At 34.9% G+C, this 26087-nt stretch overlaps 1 protein-coding gene across 5 annotated transcripts in view; it reads left to right on the plus strand.

The window, feature by feature from the left end:
- LOC150109825 (uncharacterized) overlaps nt 1–26087 on the plus strand; it is a 441768-nt gene that overhangs the window by 40829 nt on the left and 374852 nt on the right. For all 5 annotated transcript variants that reach the window (XM_090414208.1, XM_090414244.1, XM_090414315.1 and 2 more), the window contains exon 3: nt 18495–19039. In XM_090414208.1, the coding sequence (XP_090270334.1) occupies nt 18512–19039 (528 nt within the window). In that variant the 5' untranslated portion in view covers nt 18495–18511. The remainder of the gene's footprint in view (nt 1–18494; nt 19040–26087) is intronic.

Here is a 26087-nt window from a genome sequence, read left to right on the forward strand (position 1 = left end):
AAGACAGTGGCAAAATATTCTGGAGGTTGTTGAAGAAGCTTAGGAATGGAGGAAAGAGTGCTGTAAAAGGAATTAGAGATGATAAAGGTGAAATGAAAACAGGAGAAAAAGATATCCTTGAAGTATGGAGTAATTACTTTGAAAATCTGCTAAATGAAACAAGCAGCGATGACAGCACAGTGATAAAAAACACCGACCAGGCATGCAGTCAGGAATACATATCCATACTTGAAGTAGAAAAAGCCATCAAAGGCTTGAAATGTGGAAAGGCAGCAGGAGTAGATGATATCCGACCAGAAATGCTAAAGTATGGTGGTATAAGAGTCTTACAGTGGCTGCACTGCATAGTTCAGAAAGCCTGGACAGAGGGACGAATTCCCGATGATTGGAGTAGAGCTCTCATAGTACCCATATATAAAAAGGGAAATAAAACTGAATGTGAGAATTACAGAGGTATTTCCCTACTGAGTGTTCCTGGCAAGATCTATGCAAGTATACTTGAGAAACGGTTGAGAAGAATTGTGGAAGAAAAGCTTGGTGAAGAACAAGCAGGATTCAGGCCAAATAGAGGCTGTCAGGATCAGATCTTCACTTTACGACAAATAGTCGAGAAAGCATGGGAATATAACAAAGATCTGTATTTAAGTTTTGTCGATTTTGAAAAGGCATATGACAAGGTGCCAAGAGAGAAGCTATTCAATACGCTGCAGTTATATGGTGTCAATGGGGCATTATATCAAGCAATACTTAGTCTTTATTTGAGTTGTGAGTCAGCAGTTAGAATTGAAGGAAGTACAGGAAGATGGTTTAATGTTAAATCTGGTGTGAGACAAGGATGTACATTATCCCCTCTGTTATTCATTATCTATATGGATCACATTATGAAGGAATGTGCTATTAAACCTGATATCAAAATTGGAGATGTTAATGTCAGCTCTTTGCTTTATGCGGATGATGTTATACTTCTAAATAAATCCGCTACAAGTCTGCAAGATTCTCTGACTAAATTGAATAGCTGTTGTAATAGATATGGTATGAAGGTCAGCAATAAAAAGACAAAGACAATGAAAATAGGCAGAATCATTGAAAATGTCAACTGTGTTGTGAATGGAGAACCTGTGGAACAAGTAAAACATTTCAGCTACTTAGGCACAATTTTTACTGAAGATGGTAAACTAAATATAGAAATAGACAACAGAATCAGCAAAGCTGGTATCGTGGGAAGTCAATTGAATAAATTCATATGGAATAAGAAAGAAATTAGTCGGAACACTAAATTAGCTGTATACAAGACTGTGTTCAAACCAATTTTAACTTATGGATCTGAGAGCTGGGTCAGAAGTAAAACACTTGACCAAAGACTAGAGACCGCAGATATGAGAGTCCTGAGAAAGATTAGAGGGGTGAACAGATGGCATCAATGGCAATATCATATTAAAAATGAGGATATTAGGAAAGAACTTGACATTGTCAGCATCCAGGAATGCGTTAGCAGAGCTAATCTCAGATGGTATGGTCACTTAAATAGAATGGGAGAGGAAAGATTAGCAAAACAAGTGTTCTCTGCCAGGTTGGCAGGAAAACGACCCAGAGGAAGACCAAGATATAGGTGGATTGATACGGTTCAAAGTGCCTTAGACAATAGAAATATAAGATCTGATAATGTTGGAGTCTTGACAAGTAACAGACTGATTTGGAGGAAAATTGTAGATAGGAAGTTAGTAATGATGTAATTTTTTCATGTAGTACTGTCATATCCTGTACACCCCTTGAGGGTACATGGCAGGAATTTGATGATGATGATGAACTTTCCCATATTTTTGATAAAGATATACAGTCATTTCGATTCAAGTTAGGGCATTGAAGTAAGGACTCGGCTCTTTCTTTAAATAAACGTTCAAATTTATAGCGACATCTGTGTAGGAGGCGAGTCTTGGACCAGAGGGTGTTGTGCCTTGTCTCTATTCTGTGCTGAACCAATAGAGACTTATTGGATTTGTTGTGATGAATATATGATTAATGTTCCTTAATTCTTTTTTCTATTCAGCGTCCTGTTTGTCCAAAGTAGGAAAGATTGCAGTTACAAGGAATTTGATACACACACACGCACACACACTAGACAAAGACATAGTTGAGCATTTATCTTTAGAAGATAAATAGTCAACTATGTCTTTGTTGACATAGTTGAGCATTTGTTGACATAGGTATATAAGTGGCTTTTAAATCATATTTCTTCAGAATTCTTGAAATTGGTTCTGAAATCCAGGAAATATAAGGAACTGGAACTCGATGTATTGAATCTGTGTTGTTTTGGATTGGCTTGTAAGAATTGAACAGATGTTGTGTACTCGTTTCGGAGAAGCCATTTAATTTCATGTGGTGTTTGATAGTTGAAAGTTCTTTCTGTAATTCATGAGGAGTTGAACAATTAGTTCTGGCTCGTCAGATTAAACATTTTATGATTCCTGATTTTTGATAAGGATGATGAGCAGATTGTTTGAGAATATAATGTCCAGTGAAAGTGGGTTTTCTGTAAACTGTTGTTGTTAGAATACCTGAAAGTGAACGGATGAGGAGGATGTCTAAAAAGGATAACTTGTCTTTTTCAATCTCCATGGTAAACTTAATACGAGGATGTAAGGAATTGATTCTGGATAAAAAGGGAAGGTAAGGAATCTGTTATGAGGCCATACTGAAAAGATGTCATCTATATATCTCACCCAAAAGGAAGGTTGAGGGAATATAGATGAGAACAGGAGGTCTTCTAGATGTTCCAAATAAAAGTTGTCTAGAGCAGATGAACGTGGACTTTCCATGGCTGTTCCTTCCACTGGTTGTAGAATTTGTTTTGACATAAGAAATATCCAGACTGCATCACGAAATCAAATAATTTTATAATGTCTTGTGGGAAGCTGTCAGCAAGTAATTGTAAAGTCTCTGAGAGGTACATTAGTATATAGAGATTCTACATCGAAGCTCACCATAAGATCAGTAGGTTGTAATGAGATATTTTTTAATTTATTTAGGAAATCAGAAGATTTTTTCAAAAAGGAGTGTGATTTGCCTATATGTGATTTCAATAATTTCGCTAAATATTTGGCTATGCGATAAGTAGGTGAATCAATGCAGTCCAGTAAGTTTAGCTTTAATCCGTAACCAACTCACAGCAGCTAAACATGATCTTGGCACTAACATTCGTCTAGTTTCTGATCTCCGGACCTTTATCTCCACAAACTTAGACCCACATCTTTCTGACTTAGTTCTTAATGTGGCTAAATGCGCTATACAATGTTCATATAAAAAACAAAACAACATCTAAACCGCAAATATAATGTTCTTATTTCTAAACAAATCAAGCCTTTCCAAGTTCCAGATAATTGGATCATCAATGTATCTGGTCGCCCTTTAACTAGTAGTGAAACACTTATCCTCTCAAAAGGACATGATTTCGCTATAGCCCCTAAAAAGATTCGGTATCTAGATTTCCTGGTTAACATCGAACAGAACCTAAGTCATCTTTCCAGTGAAAAGCTTAATTCTCCATCTAGAAGTTGCTTCTACGCTACTAAAAGTCAAGCTTCCTCCTTCCAATATATCTCCTGAAAAGAAATCGCTACATTCCTTAAGAAGCAACAGTCACCTTGTCATCACTAAAGCAGACAAAGGGAAAGCTACAGTAATTATGGATTCTTCAAACTATAAAAGAAAATTTCTCTTCTACTTCTAGATCGTTCAACATACCAAGAACTTAATCACGATCCCACCAACAAACAACTGAAGAAATTAAACTCCCTTCTAGATGAGGTGATAAGTTTGGATGCAGACACGATTGAAAGGCTAAAAACTCATTTCGCAAGACCTCCTAGATTTTATGGTCTTCCTAAAGTACACAAGACAGATATTCCTCTTCATCCTATAGTGCAGTGGTCTCCAAAGTGGGTACACAGTCGATATGTGGGGATTAGGTCAAAAAAAGTTTTATATTGATTGGAAAAAATTTAAGTAATTAATTAAAGATAAAGAATATTACTTTCTTTCATCAATTAAACATATATCTAATATAGACCAAGATGTTATAAATATCCTGTAAACTTAAATTTGCGAGTAGCGCACATTGGGCGACTTTGCACATATAATCGTCCATGGTGAAGCTGTCATGTTTTTTAAAAATGATAAGAAGTAGTGATAAGAAGCTGTCATGCTTCTTATCATTACCATTGTTTGTAGAGCATCCTAGTGTTGACAAGCCCAACTAGAGAAGGAAAATTGCTTAGTTTTCCTGCTATCTACAGATGACACCACAGTTGTATTAATTATTTAACTATTAGTAGTAAGTTTAACGATTTTTTAGTATAGATTGTTTCTGTGCAATTCCAACGCCTTTTTGTGCTTACTTTTATGTTTACACTAGAAATAGTGAATTAATATCAAAATTGCTTACATTTTTTAAAATTGATATTATCAACTTATTTATGTGAGGTATCGTTTTCTGCAATGGCAGGTATTAAAACCAAATATCGAAATAAATTAAACTTGGAACCAGACCTTCATATTGCAGTGTCAGAAGCCATTTAACCAGAATTTCAAGAAATTATGAAAGAAATGCAAGGCCATTGTTCACATTAAATATTGTAATAAATATGTTTGTAAGCTGTTAATAATAAAAATAATGTGTAAAAATATCTAGCTTTTTTTAATTATTATATGTTGATACAAGGCATATTTCCTCTTTATAATACTTATTACAATAGATTTTTGCTCAATTAGTTTATGTCTTGGGGGTACGTGATCAAAAAAGTTTGGAGTCCACTGCTATAGTGGACTGTATTGATTCACCTACTTATCACATAGCCAAATATTTAGCGAAATTATTGAAATCACATATAGGCAAATCACACTGCTTTTTGAAAAACTCTTCTGATTTCCTAAATAAATTAAAAAATATCTCATTACAACCTACTGATCTTATGGTGAGCTTCGATGTAGAATCTCTATATACCGATGTGCCTCTCAAGAAGACTTTACAATTACTTGCTGACATCTTCCCAGAAGATATTGGAAGGAAGGAACAGCCATGGAAAGTCCACTTTCACCTGCTCTAGCCAACTTTTATTTGGAACATCTAGAAGACCTCCTGTTCTCTTCTATATTCCCTCAACCTTCCTTTTGGGTGAGATATATAGATGACATCTTTTCAGCATGGCCTCATAACAGATTCCTTACCTTCCCTTTTTAGCCAGAATCAATTCCTTACATCCTCGTATTAAGTTTACTATGGAGATTGAAAAAGACAACAAGTTATCCTTTTTAGATGTCCTCCTCATCCGTTCACCTTCAGGTATTCTAACATCAACAGTTTACAGAAAACCCACTTTCACTGGACGTTATATTCTCAAACAATCTGCTCATCATCCTTATCAAAAATCAGGAATCATAAAATGTTTAATCCGACGAGCCAGAACTAATTGTTCAACTCCTCATGAATTACAGAAAGAACTTTCAACTATCAAACACCACATGAAATTAAATGGCTTCTCCGAAACGAGTACACAACATCTGTTCAATTCTTACAAGCCAATCCGAAACAACACAGATTCAATACATCGAGTTCCAGTTCCTTATATTTCCTGGATTTCAGAACCAATTTCAAGCATTCTGAAGAAATATGATTTAACAGCCACTTATATACCTATTAACAAAAATCCACCTATTTCCCCTCTTCTAAAGATAAACGTTCAACTATGTCTTTGTTTAGTGTGTGTGTCTATCAAATTCCTTGTAACTGCAATCTTTCCTACTTTAGACAAACAGGACGCTGTATAAAAAAAGAATTAAGGAACATAAATCATACACTCATCACAGCAAATCCAATAAGCCTGGATTGGTTCAGCACAGAATAGAGACAAGCCACAACATCCTCTGGTCCAAGACTCGCCTCCTACACAGATGTCGTTATAAATTTGAACGTTTATTTAAAGAAAGTGCCGAGGCCTTACTTAAATGCCCTAACTTGAATCGAAATGACTGTATATCTTTATTAAAAACATGGGAAAGTTTAATCAGGATGACACATTAATATTTATTTATTTATTCAATAATATGGCATGAATATCAAAACATGCAGTACAATACACTGTCACTTTAAAAACATATAACATTAAAAGTCAAAAGTCATTTTAAAAACCAATAAAATCAAAAGGTTACATCCATATTGGTCAGATAGTTCATAGCTTTGGGTGTAGCACTTAAAAAGTCCAATTTGTGTCTCCTGAATGTGCTCTGAGATAACACTGAGTCACAATATGGTCCACAATCACAATGCAGGGATGGTCGTTTACCACATTTAAAAAGCATGTCCACACATTTACCATGACCAGTTCGTATTCTGTTAAGCTGAGTCCAGGATTTTCATGGGAGGTGTGAGCAAGCATCAAAACTTTCTTGTAATTCATTGAGAGAAAATTTTGTGATGTCATCTGTCTGGCTCTCCCACTGTTCTTTACACTTTTTGCTTCAGGTCAAAGTTAGATTGTGGTAATAGTTGGGCTAATTGTGGTGGTGGATATCTTGATCTCAATCGTCATACACTTAAGTCTGGGAGATCTAAGTGTATTGGTAGGGCTGTGTTCTCCAAGATTTTCTTATACTCCCGTAAGAGAGCCTTAGTCCTGTGCAGAGTTGGTGGAACAATGTTACTAAGAGCTGGAAACCAGTGTGTGGGTGTTGATTTGATTGTACCAGAAATCAGTCTCATTCTATTATTTAGTCGGCTATCAACAAGTTTAACATGTGTGCTATTTAGCCACACATGTTAAACTTGTTGATAGCCAAACAATATTCTGTAACAGAGAAAACTAGACCAAAAGCTGTAATCTGCAGATTGTCAGCTGTTGCTCCCCATGTTGTGCCTATTAGTTTTTGTATTATGTTGTTACGGGTTCTTAACTTAACAGAAATGTTTGCTAGGTGTTGCTTGTAAGAGCGTGCAGTCCAGGGTCATGCCCAAGTAACTTGGAAACTTATTGTGCCGTAGTAAACACCCTTCAAAGAAGATATGTAAAGTGACATCTGCCATGTGATTATTAAGGTGAAAGCTTGATACTTCTGTTTTGTCTGGATTGAGCTGGAGCCTCCATTTTTTGTAATATTTACCTATTGTTTTCAGATCTTTTGTAAGTACATCTTCAGCCTGACTCATATTTTTGTGTCGAATGGCAATTACAGTGTCATCAGCATAACAGAACTTGTGTGAGATGATAGCAGGCAAGTCATGTGTATAGGTTATAAAGTAAGGGTGCCAATACTGACCCTTGTGGAAGACCATTATTAAGTTTTCGTTGTCGTGACATTTTATTTCAATTTGAAAGACACGTTCAATGAGCATGGAGGAAATTAAATGCGCAGTCCGTTTACATGGGACAATGCTAAGAAATTTGTATATAAGACCTTCAGGCCATACTGTATCATAGGCTGCTGTTAGGTCCAAGAAGATAGCTGATGTTTTTTTTTTTGCTTCTGAAATCCAGCGTCTATGTATGATGTTAAAGTGATCACTTGATCACAGCAACCATGTTTTTCTCTAAAACCAGCTTGTTCAATCTGGTTTTAGAGATGCTGCATAATTGGTATGGACAATCTGTTGTACAGAAAGCATTCTAACATTTTATAGGTGCAACTCAATAAAGCAATAGGTCTGTAACTTTTTGCCTCCTGGGGTGGTTTTCCAGGTTTAATAATAGCAACTATTTTTGACTTCTTAAACTGGCTAGGTACTCGGCCAGTCAATAATATATCAGAAAAGAATTCACAGAGCCATTTTATAGTATTTGGCCAGCTATTAATCAGAAATTCAGGATGGACACCATCAAAGCCTGGGGCCTTGCCTGCTTTGATATCTTTTACGGCTTTTACTTCATCCATAGTGAAGATTGAGGCATATTGTGAGAAAGCAGGAGCATTTATTTTTAAAGCTCTAAGTTCTTTCTTAACTTTCTTGGTATGTTCACAGTCCCTAGGTGCACTTGACATTAATGATTGGATTAGCTATTTTCTCATGGGAGATAATTGCTTTTTCTTTTAGGTAGATTAGTTGTGGATAGTTGTTGGAGAAGATTCCAAGATTTTCTACTTGATTGTTTGAAGTCAAGGTTTTCAACTATCCATTTTGTTTTTTGAGATGAGTTCAGGCTATGTAGTAATTCATCTGCTATTTCAGGATCTTCACTTTTCAGGAACTCTGTAGAGATGTTCACTCTCTTCATTCCATTCAGGGACATAATCTTTTCTGTAACCTCTAGGGATGTATTTTTTCGCAGTTGATATGATTTCTCCCACAAATCTTTTGTACTCTGCAACTCTAGCAGGTATCCAACGAACACATTTATCCCATTCATTCGCAAAATTTCTCTAATTTGCTTTTTTAAAATTCCAACGCGGTCGTGCAAAGGATCTTGCTATAGGTAGTGTCATACCAATTTCCAGTAACACCGGTCGATGTTGACTGTGTGGGAAGTTAGAAAGTACATATTGTCTTGCTGGTAATGGTTGCCCTTCTGTGTTTATTGAAACAAAACATAAGCCCGGATTAGACTCTGTTTGCCATGCTGATGATCTAAAGGTGTTTCTATCTTTGGCATCAAATACAAGGGTATATATTATTTATTTCTGCTCGTTGAACGAAGGTAGTCCCGCAGTCGTTGTTATCATGGTACTTCCATTCTTCATGATGGCTATTAAAATCACCAATCCATTCTGTTGAATGTTGATAAGTAGGTATCACATCTAGAGACCATGATGTTAAAGGAGGCTTATAGACATTGACTATTGTTATGTTGTGAATTTTCACACTCACAACATGGGTATCGTTATCACATCTCGTTGTCAGGACAGAAGCATTTTCTATATCATCCTTGATATATGTTGCAATGCCATAATTCCGGTGGTGTGTAGCACCAATCAGTTTGTAACCAGTTATTTTTCCTCTTCTATTAAGGTCGTCTTCGTTTTCAGCATGCGTTTCTTGAAGAAGCACAATGTCAATGTTATTTTCTTGTAATATTTTGCAGAGATAGTCACATTTTGCTCTGTTAATTCCCTTGATATTCAATTGACACATCTTAAGGCTAAATCCCAGTTTTTTGTCAGCATCATCAATAAAATTAGAAAAATCAGTATTGTTTGACTGCATGCCTTAGCCAGGAGAACTAAATGTTAGACTGGCTGCCAAATTGCTCTAGCCCAATTAGTGTTGCCCAGGGTGCACCACCGAGGAGGCGAGCTAGATTACACATTAATATATATATATATATATATATATATATATATTGTTCATCTTTACTCAGTAGAAATATTATAAAAAATTAGTTTAAATGACTATATACTGAGAATGAAAAAAACAACAAGGTTTAATATTAAGATACAACTAGTTTCGTTGAATGATTTAACTTCTTCAGATATCACAGGCAGAATTATACAAAAAATGATAGCGACATGATAAAATTGCATCAGCAGATCTAGTATAAAAGACAATAGTACATTTAAAAACAGGAATGCGAGCTTGAGTTGCAATTAAAGTTGACTATGTGCGTGAGCTGCCACGAGTGCACCAATACTGAACAGTGGCAATGTGTGCATCAGAGAGATTGAAACTAAGGCTGTTAATATGTGATGAATCTAGTGAAATTTCTCTGGATTCGATGATCTTTCTTTCGAGTTCATCATAACACACATGGATATTAGAAGTTTTAGGCCAGTCTACGAGGTGTTGGTGGCCTTCATCTGAGTTAATAGAGAAGAGAATGTGGCTAGAGAGAGCGCTGGCTCTGGTCCTATTGTAGGATATGTCTCTTAGGTGTTCTTCCATATGCAAAAAGATTGATTTAGCTGTCTGGCCATAATATGGCTTTCCACAATTACACAAAATCTTGTAGATGGATACTGAGTAGGGACGTTCTCTTCTCTATTAACTCAAATGAAGGCTGCCAACACCTTGTAGACTGGCCAAAAACTTCTAATATCCATGTGTCTTATGATGAACTTGAAAGAAAGATCATCAAATCCAGAGAAATTTCACTAGATTCATCACATATTAACAACAGCCTTAGTTTCAATCTCTCTGATGCACACATTGCCACTGTTCAGTATTGGCGCACTTGTGGCAGCTCACGCAAATAGTCAACTTTAATTGGAACTCAAGCTCGCATTCCTGTTTTTAAATGTACTATTGTCTTTTATACTAGAGTTGATGTAATTTTATCACGTCTCTGTCATTTTTTGTATAATTTTTTGCCTGTGATATACCTGAAGAAGTTGAATCATTCAACGAAACTAGTTGTATCTTAATATTAAACCTTGTTGTTTTTTCATTCTCGTTATATAGTCATTTAAACTAATTTTATATATATATATATATATATATATATATATATTTTTTTTTTTTTTTTTAAAATTTAGACTTCAATTCTTACATTAGTCTGATGTTATTTATAAATTAATAAAATTATTATATGAACTTGTGAATTAATATCTTTAATTTAATCATTACTCTGATAAAAAATGTTTTCCTCTCTTTAATACTTAGTGATATAACATCATGCGGCTCGTTCTACTTTTGAATGATCAATTGTTGGTATTCCACCTTGTTAAAAAAAACTGTTCCTATGTAGCCACTGAAGATAGTCTGTTATTTTCAAACTGAAATATTTGGCAAATTAAAATATAATATTCTTGTGTAAACGTGTCTATATATTATAAGTATGGATGTAATATGCATCCTTGTCTTACACCTTATTTTACATCAAACTATCTCCCTGTATTTCCTTCAATTCTGACAACTGACTTACAATTTAAATACAAACAATGATGTATTTGTCTGTATAATGTTGCATTTACCCCAATGTGGTGTTTTGAAAAGCTTTTCCATGGACACCTTGTTATATATAGCTTTTCCATATCCTTGTCATATTCATGAAATCTCAACTATTTCTCTTAAAGTAAAAATTTGATTCTGACAACCTCAATTTGGCTTGAATCCAGGTTCCTCTTCCTGTTTCACTTCCCAATTTTTCTTAGCTTCTTTTCAAGTATGCTTGCATAAATCTACCCGGAACACTTAACAGAGAAATACTCTGTAATGCTCACAGTCAGCTTTATTCCCTTTTTAATAGATGTGCACTATGAGAGCAGTCTGGTGAATAAGCAGCTATGGACCAACAGCAGCTGAGCTATCAGGGTGTGGTGGGGAGCAGAAGTGGCAACTCTGTCTCACTTAAAACCTTCTAAAGCCTGACGACAACTGGGTGACATGGCGAGTAGTGCTGCCATTAAATGAGCACCTCTTATGGCCACTGTCTCCAACAGTGGGAAGCAGCGTTGTGAGTACTGACACAAGGTTGAAGCCAACCGATGACAGAAAAGCTTGTGATCAGAGATTTGCAGATGGCAATATGATTATATTGTGTACATCTGTAATATTGCAGAGCAGAAAACAAATGGAGAAACTACTAATCTATCTTATCTCCAGAACAACCACTGGCGAGCAAACTCTTACAATTGGCTCCGAGTTCCTGGCATCCCTTAAATGGGACATGGGTGCAAAATGGTGTCCGCTTTTAAAATTGCAACTTGGGATGTCAGAACTCTATGAGAAGCTGGTAAATTAAGAAATGCCATAAGAGAAACGAAGAGACTGGACTTCCAGATTTTGGGGATTTGCGAGACAAGATGGCCAGGATCTGGAAAGTGTCGACAAGATAACATGACAGTGCATTACTCTGGGAATGATGAGAACAAACATCAACATCGTGTAGCTGTAATAGTAGATGAAGAAATCAGTAATAAATTGGATCCCATTTTCTGAAAGGATAATGCTATTACAACTTAAGGGAAAGCCTGTTAATAAATATCATCCAAGCACCAACAGCTGACAAAAGTGAAGAAGTTGAAGAGTTTTTATGAACACTTAAAAGAAATTTAAAACCTAACAAAGAAACATGAGATAAACATAGTGATGGACGACATTGATGCGAAAGTGGCCAGAGGGAGAGAAATTGTTGGAGAGCATGGCTTAGGCACCAGAAATGAATGAGGATACCACCTTGTCCAGTTCTATCAGTAAGAAGATCTAACATTTGCAAACACCTGATTTAAACTTCCACCCAGAAGACTGTACATTTGGAAATTGCCTCAAGATGGCAGTCATAACATTGTCAGAAATCAAATTGACTACATACTGATAAATAATACTCCAGATAAACTGATACTCCACAGCAGTATAAAGAGTGCAAAGACTTATCCTGGAGCAGATATCTCATCAGACCACAATCCTATAGTAGCAGAAATATATCTTAGATTAAAATCAGCCAAAAGAATTTAAAAAAAAAATGATGTAGAAAAACTAAAAGACTTGAAGATAAATAAAAGAGCTAAGACACAACTTAATCTGTGATTACAACAGATTAACATGGAAGAAAGTGAAAGATTGGAATCTCTTTGGAACAGCTTAAAGAATGCCATCGTAACAATAACAACAGGTATTGAAGAAGTAGGCTATGTGAATAATGTAAACCAACAGGAATGGGTGACAAACGAGATTATTCTCTTATTGATACATGAAGAACGTACATAAACAATGACCTAGCCAAATATACAGAAACGCATATCATCAAGAAGAAAATAAAAGAAGCAGGGGAAAATTGGATAAAAAAATTTAGGTGCTGAGATTAAACTGCTTCAGAAGAAACACGACTATTCAATCTGTACAAGAAAATCAATGAAATTTCCAAAATTTCAGAAAAAAGCAAGTAGTGTCTCTAAGAGGTGAAAGTGGAATAATAGTTCTAGAAGAAGAGAATAAAGCACAGATTTGAGTAAAATATATAACAGAGGTCTATAAATGTAAAAGATAATATTCAAGGGCCAGCAATTCTGAAATGTGAAATAGAGAATGCTATAAGATCAGGCAAAACAGGAAAAGTCAGTGGACTAGAGGGTTTGCAAACAGAATTTTTAAAATTAATAGAACCAGATACCATTAAACTTCTTGAAAAACTGTTCAATAAAATATATGAAAGTGGCAAATTTCCACCACATTGGCTCAAATCTACATTTATCACTATCCCAAAGAAGCTCAAAGTGAAATCTTGTGGTGACTTCCAACTTATTAGTCTAATGAGCCAAGCATTAAAAATATTTTTGAAAGTAATTCAGAATTGCATCTATAGAAAAAGTGAAGAAACTCTGAGTGAAATGCAGTTTTGGCTTTCGGAATGGTTTTGGTATACTAGATAGGCCCTTTTCTATGCCTAAATATTGATACAAAAATGCTTAGAAAAACAGAAAACTGTCTTTATGTGTTTCATGGATTTTGAAAAAGCTTTTGACAAAGTCAGACACACTAACTTAATAGAAGTCCTTCAACAAATAGGACTCGACGAAAAAGACAGACTAATAAAAAAAATCTGTATTGGAATCAATCAGCTACCATTTGATTAGACAGCATCACCACAAGTGATATTAACATCAAAAGAGGAATGAGATAAGGATGTGTACTCTCATCACTCTTGTTCAACATATACTCAGAAGTAATCTTTAAAAAGGGGCATTGGAAGAATGTTCAGAGAGAGAATCGCAATAAATGGAAAGATTGTTAACAACCTATGATATGCAGATGAGACTGTGCTAATTATAGATAACATCATGGATCTCCAAAAACTCATTGACAGAGCATACATAGAAAGTCAAAGAATGGGAATAAATATAAACATCAACAAGACGAAATACATGGTCATCAGCAAACATCCAACCTCATCAGTGAAACTGGCACTCAGTGGGAAAACTGTCGATCAAGTGTCAAGGTATAAATATCTTGGTTGCTGGCTTAATGAAAGGTGGGATCCTGAAATAGATATAAAGACAAGGATTGAAGTTGTTGCATAGCACTCTTTCATGAAAATGAGAACATTATTCTGCAATAAAGATCTAAACATAATAGAATGCTGAAATGTTACGTCTGGTCCATTTTGCTCTATGGAGTTGAGACATGGATATTGAAGGTGGCAATCATCAAGAAAATTGAGCCTTTGAGATGTGGCTATGTAGATGAAAGTTAAAGATATCATGGACAGAAAAAATAACCAATGAAGATGTATTAAAATCCATTGACAAAGCCAGAAATCTCATACAAACAATGAAGAAACAAAAAAATATATCTTGGCTACATCATGAAAAATAGTAGAAATCGTCTAAAAACCATTTTGGTAGAAAGAATTGATGGCAAAGGAGCCAGAGGAAGAAAAAGGATATTTTGGTTTGACAGCATCAAGATGTGTACAGGAAAGAGTAGTGTACAACTGCTCAGATCAACGTAGCAAGAATAGTTTGTTCACCAAGATGGTCGCTGACCTTTGATAGAAGATGGCACCATAAGAAGTACTATGAGAGCATTACTCTAATCATTTGGAATTCGACCTTGACCTTCTGATCAGGCCCTCTGAATTATGCAGCGTAGTCATTGCAAAAGTTTTATACCTGCATATTTGAGCATTTCTGATCATATAGCATGTACTTCAGCTTCCTTTCCACATTTCAAATTTTTGATGGCTTTTTTCTACCTCAAGTATTGATATGTACTCCTTTTCATTTCCCTGAAAATTTTCTACTATAGTTCTTTCGCTGCTTGTTTCATGTAACAATCTTTCGCAGTAATTATTCGACATCTAGAATATTTTTATCTTCAGTCTCCATGTTACTTTTATCATCTTTGATTCCTTTTACGGTACTCTTTCCTGTATTTCTAAGCTTTTTCAATAGCCTCGAGAACATTTTGCTATATCTTCCTGATATTTATCTTTTATATTCTTACCAAAGTAAGAATATAAAATCACCATCCTGCATTCTGTCAACAGGTTGCTGACCACTCCTTCAACTTCACACACAGTCTCAGTTCATAACACAGAACCAGACTATTTTAAATTTTAAGTTTTGTTCATTCTACTATTCTGCTGTCTTTCCATAAGTTTTAATTACTCTAGAAGCCATTCTTTAGGAATGGCTTCTGTGATTAAAACTGAATACTGATATTCTGGAGTAATCAGAATACCAATATTGGTGAGATGAGGAATGACATGGGTAATCTTTTTACCCACTTCATTTCCCATCTCACCAATATCAGTTACACAGCTTGACAACTGAAGTGAGAAACTTGCTTTATATTATATTGTTTAAGAAAGAAGCCTCATCACCAATTTTTATTAATTTTGTTTTCCCAATATTGAGAATCAAACTAGTCTTACTTTCATTATCAGTTGTAGCAGTAAAGGAATTTATTCACCCTGGCCTGGTTGGCTGAGTGATTACCATATCTGCTCTCTAGCCAAAAGGCTGCGGGAAAATTTTCAGGCTGTCAGTCAGCCAAGTCACCATTTCCTTTCCCTTTTAATTTTTCTGCAGTAACTTTATCTTTTATATATCAAACATTATATTTTTTTATATTGTTCATGTGTAAGCATACTCAAAAATTATTAGTATGATGAAATCAAAATAATATTTATATTTCAGCAAATGAGTAGCTTAAGCACACAAATTATTATTTGATTATTTTCTTACTTGACAAATAATTGTTCTTACATGTTGTACATTTAATGCAATTGAATTTTCAGATTAATTAAGATATGAATAATCATTAATATGAATAATTAACAATAAATGAAATGGATGTGCAACCATATTGAGCAAGAGATCCATAGGAAGAGGATGATGTGGAAGGAATATTGTGAGAATAAGGATGAGAGGAATTATGAAATAGATAAGGTGTAAGTCAGTAAAGTTATAACATTATACTGAAAGCTAAGTCGGAGTATGAAAAGAAACTGGCTGTGTAGACTAAAGACAGTCCAAAAGAATTTTATTGTTATGCTTCAAGTAAGAGTGAATGAATGTGGAAGAGTAACTTTACTGAATGCAAATAATAGCAGTTGTGTCAGATGTGTGTTGCATCTGCTTCTTGTGTCAGAAGCAGATGCAGTTATTTATATAATGAGTACTCATTTCACTAAGATCAGCCTGTTTTATGTGATGTGTAGCATAGTGCAGCTACTACATTGGATGAAGAGATAGAGGTGCATGAGAAGTAGATTCTAGAGCTGTTGCATAACGTGGGTAAAGATTCAATAGTAGGAACACATAGGATTTCAATATGTGTGTGTGCTAAAGGAATGTTCAGCTGAACTGGCTACCCTTGACATTTTTATATAATATGAGTTTCAGCTCATGGAAACTCCCTCAAGAACAGTAGAATGTATAATTGCATTGCATAAGGGGGGCTGTAGAGACAAATGCGTGTCTGCTGATTTGTCAGTATCTCTGGAGTGATTAGGAAGATTTTAAAGAAATTGATAAGGACTCACAGAAGTGGGTTGATAGACATGCTATACTTTGCAAAAAAATAGCATGAGTTTACTAAATAGGAAGATTGTGTTTTAGCAATTTTTTCATTTATAATAATGTTATTGCTAAGTTGGATAAAGGGAATAGATTAAACTTTGCTAAGGCCTTTGCCAGGATATCACATGAAACACTCTTGGAGAATATGGGATTGGAATTTAACTATTGACTTGGATAAGTGGGTGGCTGATGGATAATATCAAAGTAATAGATGAGAATGTGAAAGTGCTACTTTAAAGTGACCAGTGGTACACCAGGGATCATTCATTGGACCATTGTTATTCAACTGTAAGGGTATTGCATTATGGAATACTAAGACAATTGATGTGAAGTCATTTTGCAAACTTTGTTCAAGAAGCATCAAAGATGCTTCTTGGCATCTTTAATTCATTGTTATTCAAGCTATATATAATGATATTGAGAAGGAATTGACAGGAGATGTTGAATTGTGTGCTGATGATGCAAAGATAAGAGCAGGACATTCAGGAACCCACTGATGTACAGAACTTACATAATGATTTGAGTATCATGGAAGTGTGGGCAAACTGTAAATATTCACTGTAGGCAGTGGCATATTGGTGGGATTATGCTATGAGAACTTGATAAGGATAGGGATCTTGTAGTTATCGTGGATAGGAATTCATCATCATCAAATTCCTGGAATGTACATCATATTATGATAGTATTACATGAAGAACGTACATCATTACTAACTTCCTATCAACAGTTTTCCTCCAAATCAATCTGTTATCTGTCAAGACTCCAGCATTATCAGATGTCACTCGAACTACTATGCACAGATTTGGTCTCCTGAGTTTCAAAGTGATAAAGAACCTGTGGAAATGATGCAAAGAAGAGTTATATCAGGATTATGAAATGTAGATTATGAAGACCGATCGAGAGTATGTGGAGACAGCCTGCAGTCAAGAGAAAGTAGGGTTATATCATAGATCCGCACAGTTAACCTAGTGGCCGTGTGCTTCACAACCGTGCGGACCTAGAAATTAATGCAAGCATCAACTTCTATTCCTGCCAGTGATGTGAGGAGCTGAAGGATCTTCCTCAGCCATAGCCAAGTTAGCCACTCTTGGGCGTGAACAGTAGCCCCCCCCCCCCCACCCCCCATTTTATCTTGGGGTTTTTCATCCTGCAAGCCAGCCTTGAGAAACACTACGGACATAGGATACACCGGGGCGTAGGGCAGACCACCTTTTCCTGTGAACGAACGGTTTGAGGTCCGATGATTAATAAACCTCGACACCTCAAGGTAAAAGAGGGAAATAGGAAGATGAAGATAATACTTAAATCTAGTTTGAGTGAAATCGCTTCACTCAAGCTAGATGAAATTTGGAATTTAAGATGTGCATGATAATTGATGTAATCAGTTGATATTGAATAATTTTTATTGGGTAGACAGATCAAACATCATTAATAATTAAATTTAATGAATTTAATATGGTATATGGAATCTGTAGTAAAATTTGAGTCACCTCAATGTTGATTTTATTTGAACTATTTTAGTGGCAGGGTTAGGCAAAAAAGCAGTATTATATCTGCTTATTTTTCATTTGCTGAAAACAGCTATTTCATTTATTGTGATAATGAAAAGAATTCATCATAAGATTATCATTATGAAACAGTTTGATTGAATCCATTTCCTTTTCTTATTTGTTTAACCAAAATTTAATGTTGCTTCATGTTTGTTGTGTATTAAAATGCGGAGTAGAGTAGGGAAGAGACATATACAGAATAAATTTTAACTTATAACCAAGCAACTTTTTTTTTTTGTTGCATCTCTGCTACTTGCAAATATATTTGTCATTACTGATATATATGTAATAAATAAATATAGATATAATTTGATATATATCATATAGATCAAGTAAATATTTATTTTATAATCATCTGTGAGAAAGAACTTGTAAGGTATACTTAGAATAGGACTTGACTTCCTGTTACATTTTTCTGTATGTTTTATATTTTTTAAAATATATAATTAATTTATTTCGCAATACAGAGTTTACGTATTTTTTTTCTTCTGCCTTCTTCTTTAGGTGTATGTAACAGAACCATGAGTGCTGAGCAGGATTGTACCACAGTTGATGGGAGCGAGGATAGTATGTCACCTTCTGGAGTATCTAATGAGGAATTACCTGTCGATGATTCTAGGCAAGATGAAACTGGATCCATAGATGAAGAAGAAGGGGAAGAAGATGATGATGATGAAGATGATGATGATCAAGTGGACAATGAAGTAGAACAGGAAGATAATGATCTAAAAGAAGAGACAGAGTGCAATGAAATTGGTGATCTGGATTCGGCAGTTACTTCTATAGCTTTAACTGATATCAACACACCATTGGAGAATACATTAAATGAACAGAATACTGACATATTAAGTTCTCCAAGCTGTATAAAAAACACTGATAAAAGAGAACATGTCACCAGTAACATAATGGACTCGAAAGGTTTAGAGACTTTAGAAGGAGAACTAGATTTTGAGGAGGAAATTCATGAAAAGGAAGAAACCTCAAAAGAGGATTTAGAAGAGGAAGGAAATAAAGTGGGTGAAGATGAGACAAAACCAGAAAAAGTTGAGGTATAGTCCTCTTAAGTTCAGTATGTTTATGGACAGTTTACCCGCGTAGTGTTTCTTATGTGAATAGTTGCTAATAGTTTAAATTACAGTTTAGTTGAGTAAATAGGGCAGGTGAATACAGTACATTGGAATGAACGTAATACTTGCTGCTGCAAGGTGGTATGTATAGACAAATTTTGATCATTTCCGTCCTTTGTCATTAGTAATTTTGTGCATTAATGATTATCTAGGAATTTTTTTCATTCTGTTAATCTCCACTAGGATTCACTGAGTATGATCTAATTTTGATTGATTACAAAGATTAATTTATCTTCTAAATTAAGTTTCAGATTTAATCTTGGCATGGTTTAAGTTCAGTTGTGGTTTTGAAAAGATACTTAAAAATGTAAGTTTTTCACAGATAGTTTTAAGTATACATGAACATTTACAACTTTTTTTGTAAATTTATATGCAGTAATTAGTCCAGAGATTAAAGCATGCTATTGTGGATGATTACAGGTTATTTTTCATGTGCCATTCACATGACATACCTGTTTTGGAAATAAGTAGCAAGCTACTTTAGCTTTGAAAGTTAAATTTAGGGTTTAGTGATGAGAGTTGATCAGCTTTCTCCCTCATTTATTTTGGCTAAAGATCTGCAATTTGCTACTTTTACAGGATCCTGAACTGCCCTTCAAATTGTAATTCAAGGACTTTATTCTGTTCTTTACTCACAGTTTCACTGTATTTACTACATTTCATTCTCATGGAAAACGAGTAACCAAGTTTGTTCTATAATTCTGCTAGTTTTCTTTATTAAAAACTGTTTAAATTTCTGGATATTTCCTAGTTTTTTACACGAGAACTGTATGTAGGTTATTCAGAAAGAAGCATACACTTCTAAACTATCATAAACATCTGTTAGTCCATATTGAAAATAAATACTACTAAATAAATTAGCATTGTCACCAGAAGGTACTTCTCATTCTAACACGAGAGGCACTGTTGTAGTTAAAATAGTGTAATTTTGAGAAAACATTTTCTGTTTTAATTTATCTTGAAAGAGTTGATTATTCACCATGAGTTTTGGAAATATAATAAAGAGCTATAATCAACTCTCGTTATAGTAAACTCGCAGGGATAGTTGTTATTAGCAGTAGATAGTTTGGCATATAGTGAGTGTTTTTAGCACATCATTGTATCTATGGAAGTTTCATCAAGGCTTTTCAGTAGTTCATTATTGAAATGACCAAAACCATAAGTTCAGTGCTGTGCTAAAAAGCTAGCTGTGTTTACTGTAATGAGAGTTGACTTTATCACAATAACATCAACTTATATTGGTATAAACATTTCAAAATAAAGGCTACATTTATAGAAGACACTATCCTTTCCAGTCAGTAAATAAATAATACAGTAGGTGAAGATAGACTTGCAACATTTCCTGAAAAAGTTCACTGTTATTTGTGGCAGCAGTTTGAACCACAGCTATATGGTATATTCTCAGGAGTGCAAACTTGAAAAATGGAACAATAAACCTGTTACACATTTTGCTGTATTACTCTAGAGCAGTGTTTCTTAACTGGTGTTCCTTGAGAAGTTCTGGAATTTGTGATTTTTAAATTAATTTGTCAGCACAAATTAATTTAATGATGGTTTAATTGAAGTTTAATTAATTATTAATCAATTAATTATTAATTATTGATTAATAATAAAAAATCAGCTAAATTACCAATTAATTATTAATTTATACATTACAAAATAACCAAGGTGTTCTGTCAAAATTTCAGGATTTGTGAAGTGTTCCGTAGTTGAAAAAAGTTTGAGAAACACTGCCCTAGAGTATAGTAATATATATATGCCGTATTTACTCAATTATAACTTGCCCTTACGTATAACTTACGTATATACTTTACGAAAAAATACATTAAAAAGTTTTGCTTTTACACACAAAAAAAAGTTTAAACACGTTCATGTTGGGGCGATAGTAACTCGCTCTCCGTAGTAAACAACACACCCTCCCCAACAACCGCTATACTGCAGATGCAAGATAAACAAGTAGTTTTATTGTATAACTGAATAATTACAAAGACTTCGCAGTCTGTGTAATATATTTCTCAACAAATAGTGCAATTAGAGACAACTGGGATAAAAATGGAACTAACTAATGAATTACATTTCTCCTCCCACAGAAATTTAGCTGTATAGACTCGAGCAAAACCCCATGTTGCTGGCAAATACAATATCTAATAAAAAGTATTGTTCAATTACATGAAATAAGAGTTTGTTTGATTGCATTTTAAATTTTCGATGTCATTAAGACAGATCATAAAGGCTAACTTCAAATAAAATTCTACTGCAAATTGAAAGATGCGGAAGCGGCATGCAAACAAGTATTTGAGCCCGTCTTCTCGATGCGGAAGCAGTACACAAAGGTAATGAGAAGTTCTGTCGGAACGATAAATGGGCAAACCACCATCCCATCATGAACATGTTAAACTAAGAAATATATATATAATGAATGTTGTTATGGCAGTTTCGGATATTATGGAATTCAGTTGAAGAAAATTAACATTTCAACTCAACAATTGTTGGCTTGTCTTTATCATTGGGTTGTGCGATCATTTGTTAATACCGCACAATAATATGCACATCTTTATAGCTGCTCTATCTCTACTGGCCTACCATCGCTGTCTCTGTTGTGCTCTGCTTTCACTTCTCATTAGTCATTCGTGAACAATTGTTCATTACATATATCAAGTCTTATAAATTACCAGTAATTTTTCCCTGAAATAATGGGCAAGAAGAGATGACGCTATTTGGGTAGACTTTGACAATGCACACAAGGAAACTGCTCTCGAGGCTGGAAGTAGCGATAGCAAATAGGAGATTCTTGGTAAGTCATACCTACTTTCAGTTTTTTTTCTTGAAAACTTTAGTTTTTTAAAAATACCTGATATATCTTGCACTACGATTGTTTAGCTTTAAGTTTGGAAGAAAAAGTATGAATTATATTCGAGTAAATATGGTAATCATGAAGACATGATTATATGGTTTCTTTTTTAAATGATGAAGCCACTTTCCTCAAAATTGGATCAGCACAATGTAAATGCACTAATTATTAATTGTCAATTAAAACTATATATATTTTCTTTGTTGTAAATAAATCACTATCTAGTGCATTTTAAGAGCCTAATGAGTACCTTTTTTTTAATAAAGAATATTTACTGCACGATACATATGCGCACGTGCACACACACACACATTTTTGCACTATTTGTGGATGCTGTAAATAGTTTCAATAATTTTATGCCATTGTAATTGTGATTTAATCTTAAGAGTTTTGAATCAAGATTTGTATTTCTCTTCATTTTGTTCATTTCATAGGAATTCCAACTTTTGCACTTATAGTAAATGTATGATTCAAGTTAATTACCATTAACCCATCATGGAAAATAAGTAGTAACAATTTTATCCAAATTAATATACTTACCATAAAAAGTGATATTTCCAAATGATTATGAAAACAATAGTATGTAATGTCTGTTATAAATAGTCGTTATAGTAACATTGCTGAAAGTTTCATTTTTATTCAAAGCATAAAGCAAATTATGTTTGTGTTCATGTAGTAAGGAAGTTTATCAGTTTTCTTTAAACAAGTATTCTGCCTTCAGTGATATAGTTTTTGTATATCACTAGTTTGAAAAACAAGAATTTACAATAATTGTAAACCTACTCCTTAAACGATGCAGGGATAATAAATAATTCCCAATTGTGTGAAATTAAAACACTGGTTTCATTCATACAAGGCATTCTGCATTTGTAAGTGCATTAGCTTTGCCCTACTCTAAGAGCAAACTGGCGTCGCTCAGTGCTTGCCAATATCAACGAAGCTATTCGTATGTTACAAGAAGAGCTCTCCATGACCCTGAATGCAAACCTTTGGACAATCCCCTCAGACATCTCGAATGCATCTGTGGCCAAGGAATTCACAAAAATAAAAAATTGTCATATAAAATTTTTTAAAATTTAACAAAAAAAAGTCGCCGTCTCCAAGACCACCCAAAAACAATGTGGATAATCTCTCCACTACCAACCTTGAAGCAGCCACCATCAGTGCTCTCAGCTGTGGTCAAAACTTTGCCACCATGTCCAGACACGTGCCAGACAAAGAGTTCATGATCCAGATGGAGCATTGAATGTTCACACTTCTTGCCAGTATTGTTGGCAAGAAGTGTGAACACACAACAGCCTAATATTGTTGACTTCTTGTCAACAATATTAGGCTTGAAGTAGCTAATGTGCCATCACAGGTGAAAACTCTTGCTAACAGTCTGCCCAACAAAGAATTTAAAGCACTTCTACATTTAAGAAATAACAAAAAAAAATAATCTTGAAAGCAGAAAAGGGCAATGCTACTGTCATTTTAAACTGTACAGATTATTAAAAAAATTACCACCCTTCTAAAAGACCGATCCACCTACTGCCTACAAAATTATGCCCTCACCAAGACAGATTACAACCATCCATAGACTACTCTTTAAAAAAAAAAAAAAAAAAAAAAAAAAAAAAAACTCCTGGCCTGCAGACATAACTGACAAACTAAAACCCTACAATTCCAACCCCCTCCCCCTGTATTAATGGACTGCCAAAAATCATAAAAAGGATGTACCTCTATGCCCAGTTGTAGGTGGTATAGACTATCCACCCACAAATTAGCTTAACATTTAGCCTAAGTGCTTTCTTGTACTACTGGCAATACTACGTCACATATCTGAAACACAGCTTTTAAGCCCAGTATACAAGACCTCATACTCCACCACACTGATTTAATGGTCACTTTCGATGTCTCCTACTTATTCGCAAATGTCCCACTCAAAGACACTTTGGTGCTTATCTAAGCAGAATTTCCTCCCAATATCTCAGCCCTTTTTTCAATTCATTATAAACTTAGGCTGTTTTGTTTGGCAAGTAAAAAAATTCTACAAACAAATTTGAGGATACAGCCATGGTCTCCCCATATCCCCAGCTAACTAACTTTTTCATGGAAACATTTGAAAAGAATGCCCTAAATTCCCCCTCCCCCCCTTTAATTTCACTATTTGGTTATGCTATTTGGATGATGTGTTTGCAGTTTGGCTACATGGCTGGAAACCTTATGCCCTTTCCTTTCCTTTCCCATTTGAACAGCTGCCAACATCCAAAGATTCAATTCATGACAGAAATAGAAAGTAACAACAGTCTGCCCTTCCTAGATACCCTAGTTACAAGACAACCAAATGGATCCCTGGCCTTCACAGGCCACAGAAAACCCACATACGTAGATTACAGCAAGTTTATTACCATCCCTTATATCTGTAGTTCTCAGAAAAGATTACCAAGATATTAAAAAAGCACAATCTTGTGACCATCTATAAACCACACAAAAAGCTAGCAGCCTTTATCCAGTCTCCCATAGACCAGCTAAAACCTCTGGAGTTTACCAGGTATCCTGCAGCTGCACCCTTTCTTATTATGGACAAACAGGTAGGACAGCCAAAAACTGTATAGCCACTCAGGATTAGTAGGCCATGTCCTGGATACCTGGCACAGAATCTGTAGGAAAAAAGCAACCTTATTCCACTGAAGTAAATTCAAGTTTGAAGAGACTTTTTCCCTGGAATCAGCTGCAGCTCTTACCAACTGCCCCAATCAAAACAGATATGGCTGTATCAGACTCTTCCCTCTTATGGGAAACCCTCATCCACAGACAGTCAGACTAAGAACTCCTAACCAAAGCCAATAGGTGTAGTAATTGTAGGACTCTAGGTCTCCTGTATATCTCTCTGGTTTCTTTATCTTTGGTACTGAAGTGCGCCTGCATGCACGTGTTTAATATAAGTAATATTTTTTCCTGATGATGCCAATTTAACTTCTGTGAAATATAGGATAGTAAGTAAATAAGTTTCTTTATTAACCAATACATTGTGAATGTCCTTAAAAAATATACGATGCTTACAATAATTATCTTACTATTCAAGGAGTGTATCACCCTTGGGAAGTAGCACTTGCTGCTAGCTTATTGTTGTACCTTGTTTTTCAAACTGGCAACAGTAGAAGCACATTAGGAGACCACTAAAATTCAATTTGCAATCATGACGGTTTTGAGCTTTCACTGTTTGCAAAAGTGAGCTTGAAATAACATTGGATCTAAAGAAAAGTTTATTAACTTTATTTACTCAGACAACAACAGCAGCATGTAATATCAGCGTTGGCAGCAATAGAATGTGAAAGGAGTCTATCATGTCTTAGAGGGAATGATAGTTCTGCATAATTCTGATTGGTTAGATGAATTGAAGATTGGCTGTCTGAAAGATACTAGCAAGTTCTGTATGATGGAGCAGTGTCTCAGAAAAGAAAGGTGACTAGTGGCATGTCTCAGGGTTCTGCTCTTGGGCTCTTACTGTTTAACTTTTTTGTTAATGATATTTCACGTGGATTGACTGGGGATCTTCAGATGTTTGCCAATGATGCAAAGTTCATCATCATCAAATTCCTGCCATGTACTCTCAAGGGGTGTACAGGATATGATAGTACTACATGAAAAAAATTACATCATTACTAACTTCCTATCTACAATCTTCCTCCAAATCAGTCTGTTACTTGTCAAGACTCCAACATTATCAGATCTTATATTTCTATCGTCTAAGGCACTTTGTACCATATCAATCCATCTATATCTTGGTCTTCCTCTGGGTCGTTTTCCTGCCAACCTGGCAGAGAACACTTGTTTTGCTAATCTTTCCTCTCCCATTCTATTTAAGCGACCATGCCACCTGAGATTAGCTCAGCTAACGCATTCCTAGATGCTGACAATGTCAAGTCCTAATATCCTTGTTTTTAATATGATATTGCCATTGATGCCATCTGTTCATGCCTCTAATCTTTCTCAGGACTCTCATATGCAGTCTCTAGTCTTTGGTCAAGTGTTTTATTTCTGACCCAGCTCTCAGATTCATAAGTTAAAACTGGTTTGAACACTGTCTTGTTCCGACTAATTTCTCTCTTATTCCATATGAATTTATTCAATTCA

This window comes from Typopeltis vanoorti, chromosome 1, assembly GCF_054136105.1.
Source record: "Typopeltis vanoorti isolate ZY-2024b chromosome 1, IOZ_Tvanoo_1.0, whole genome shotgun sequence".
NCBI lineage: Eukaryota > Metazoa > Arthropoda > Arachnida > Uropygi > Thelyphonidae > Typopeltis > Typopeltis vanoorti.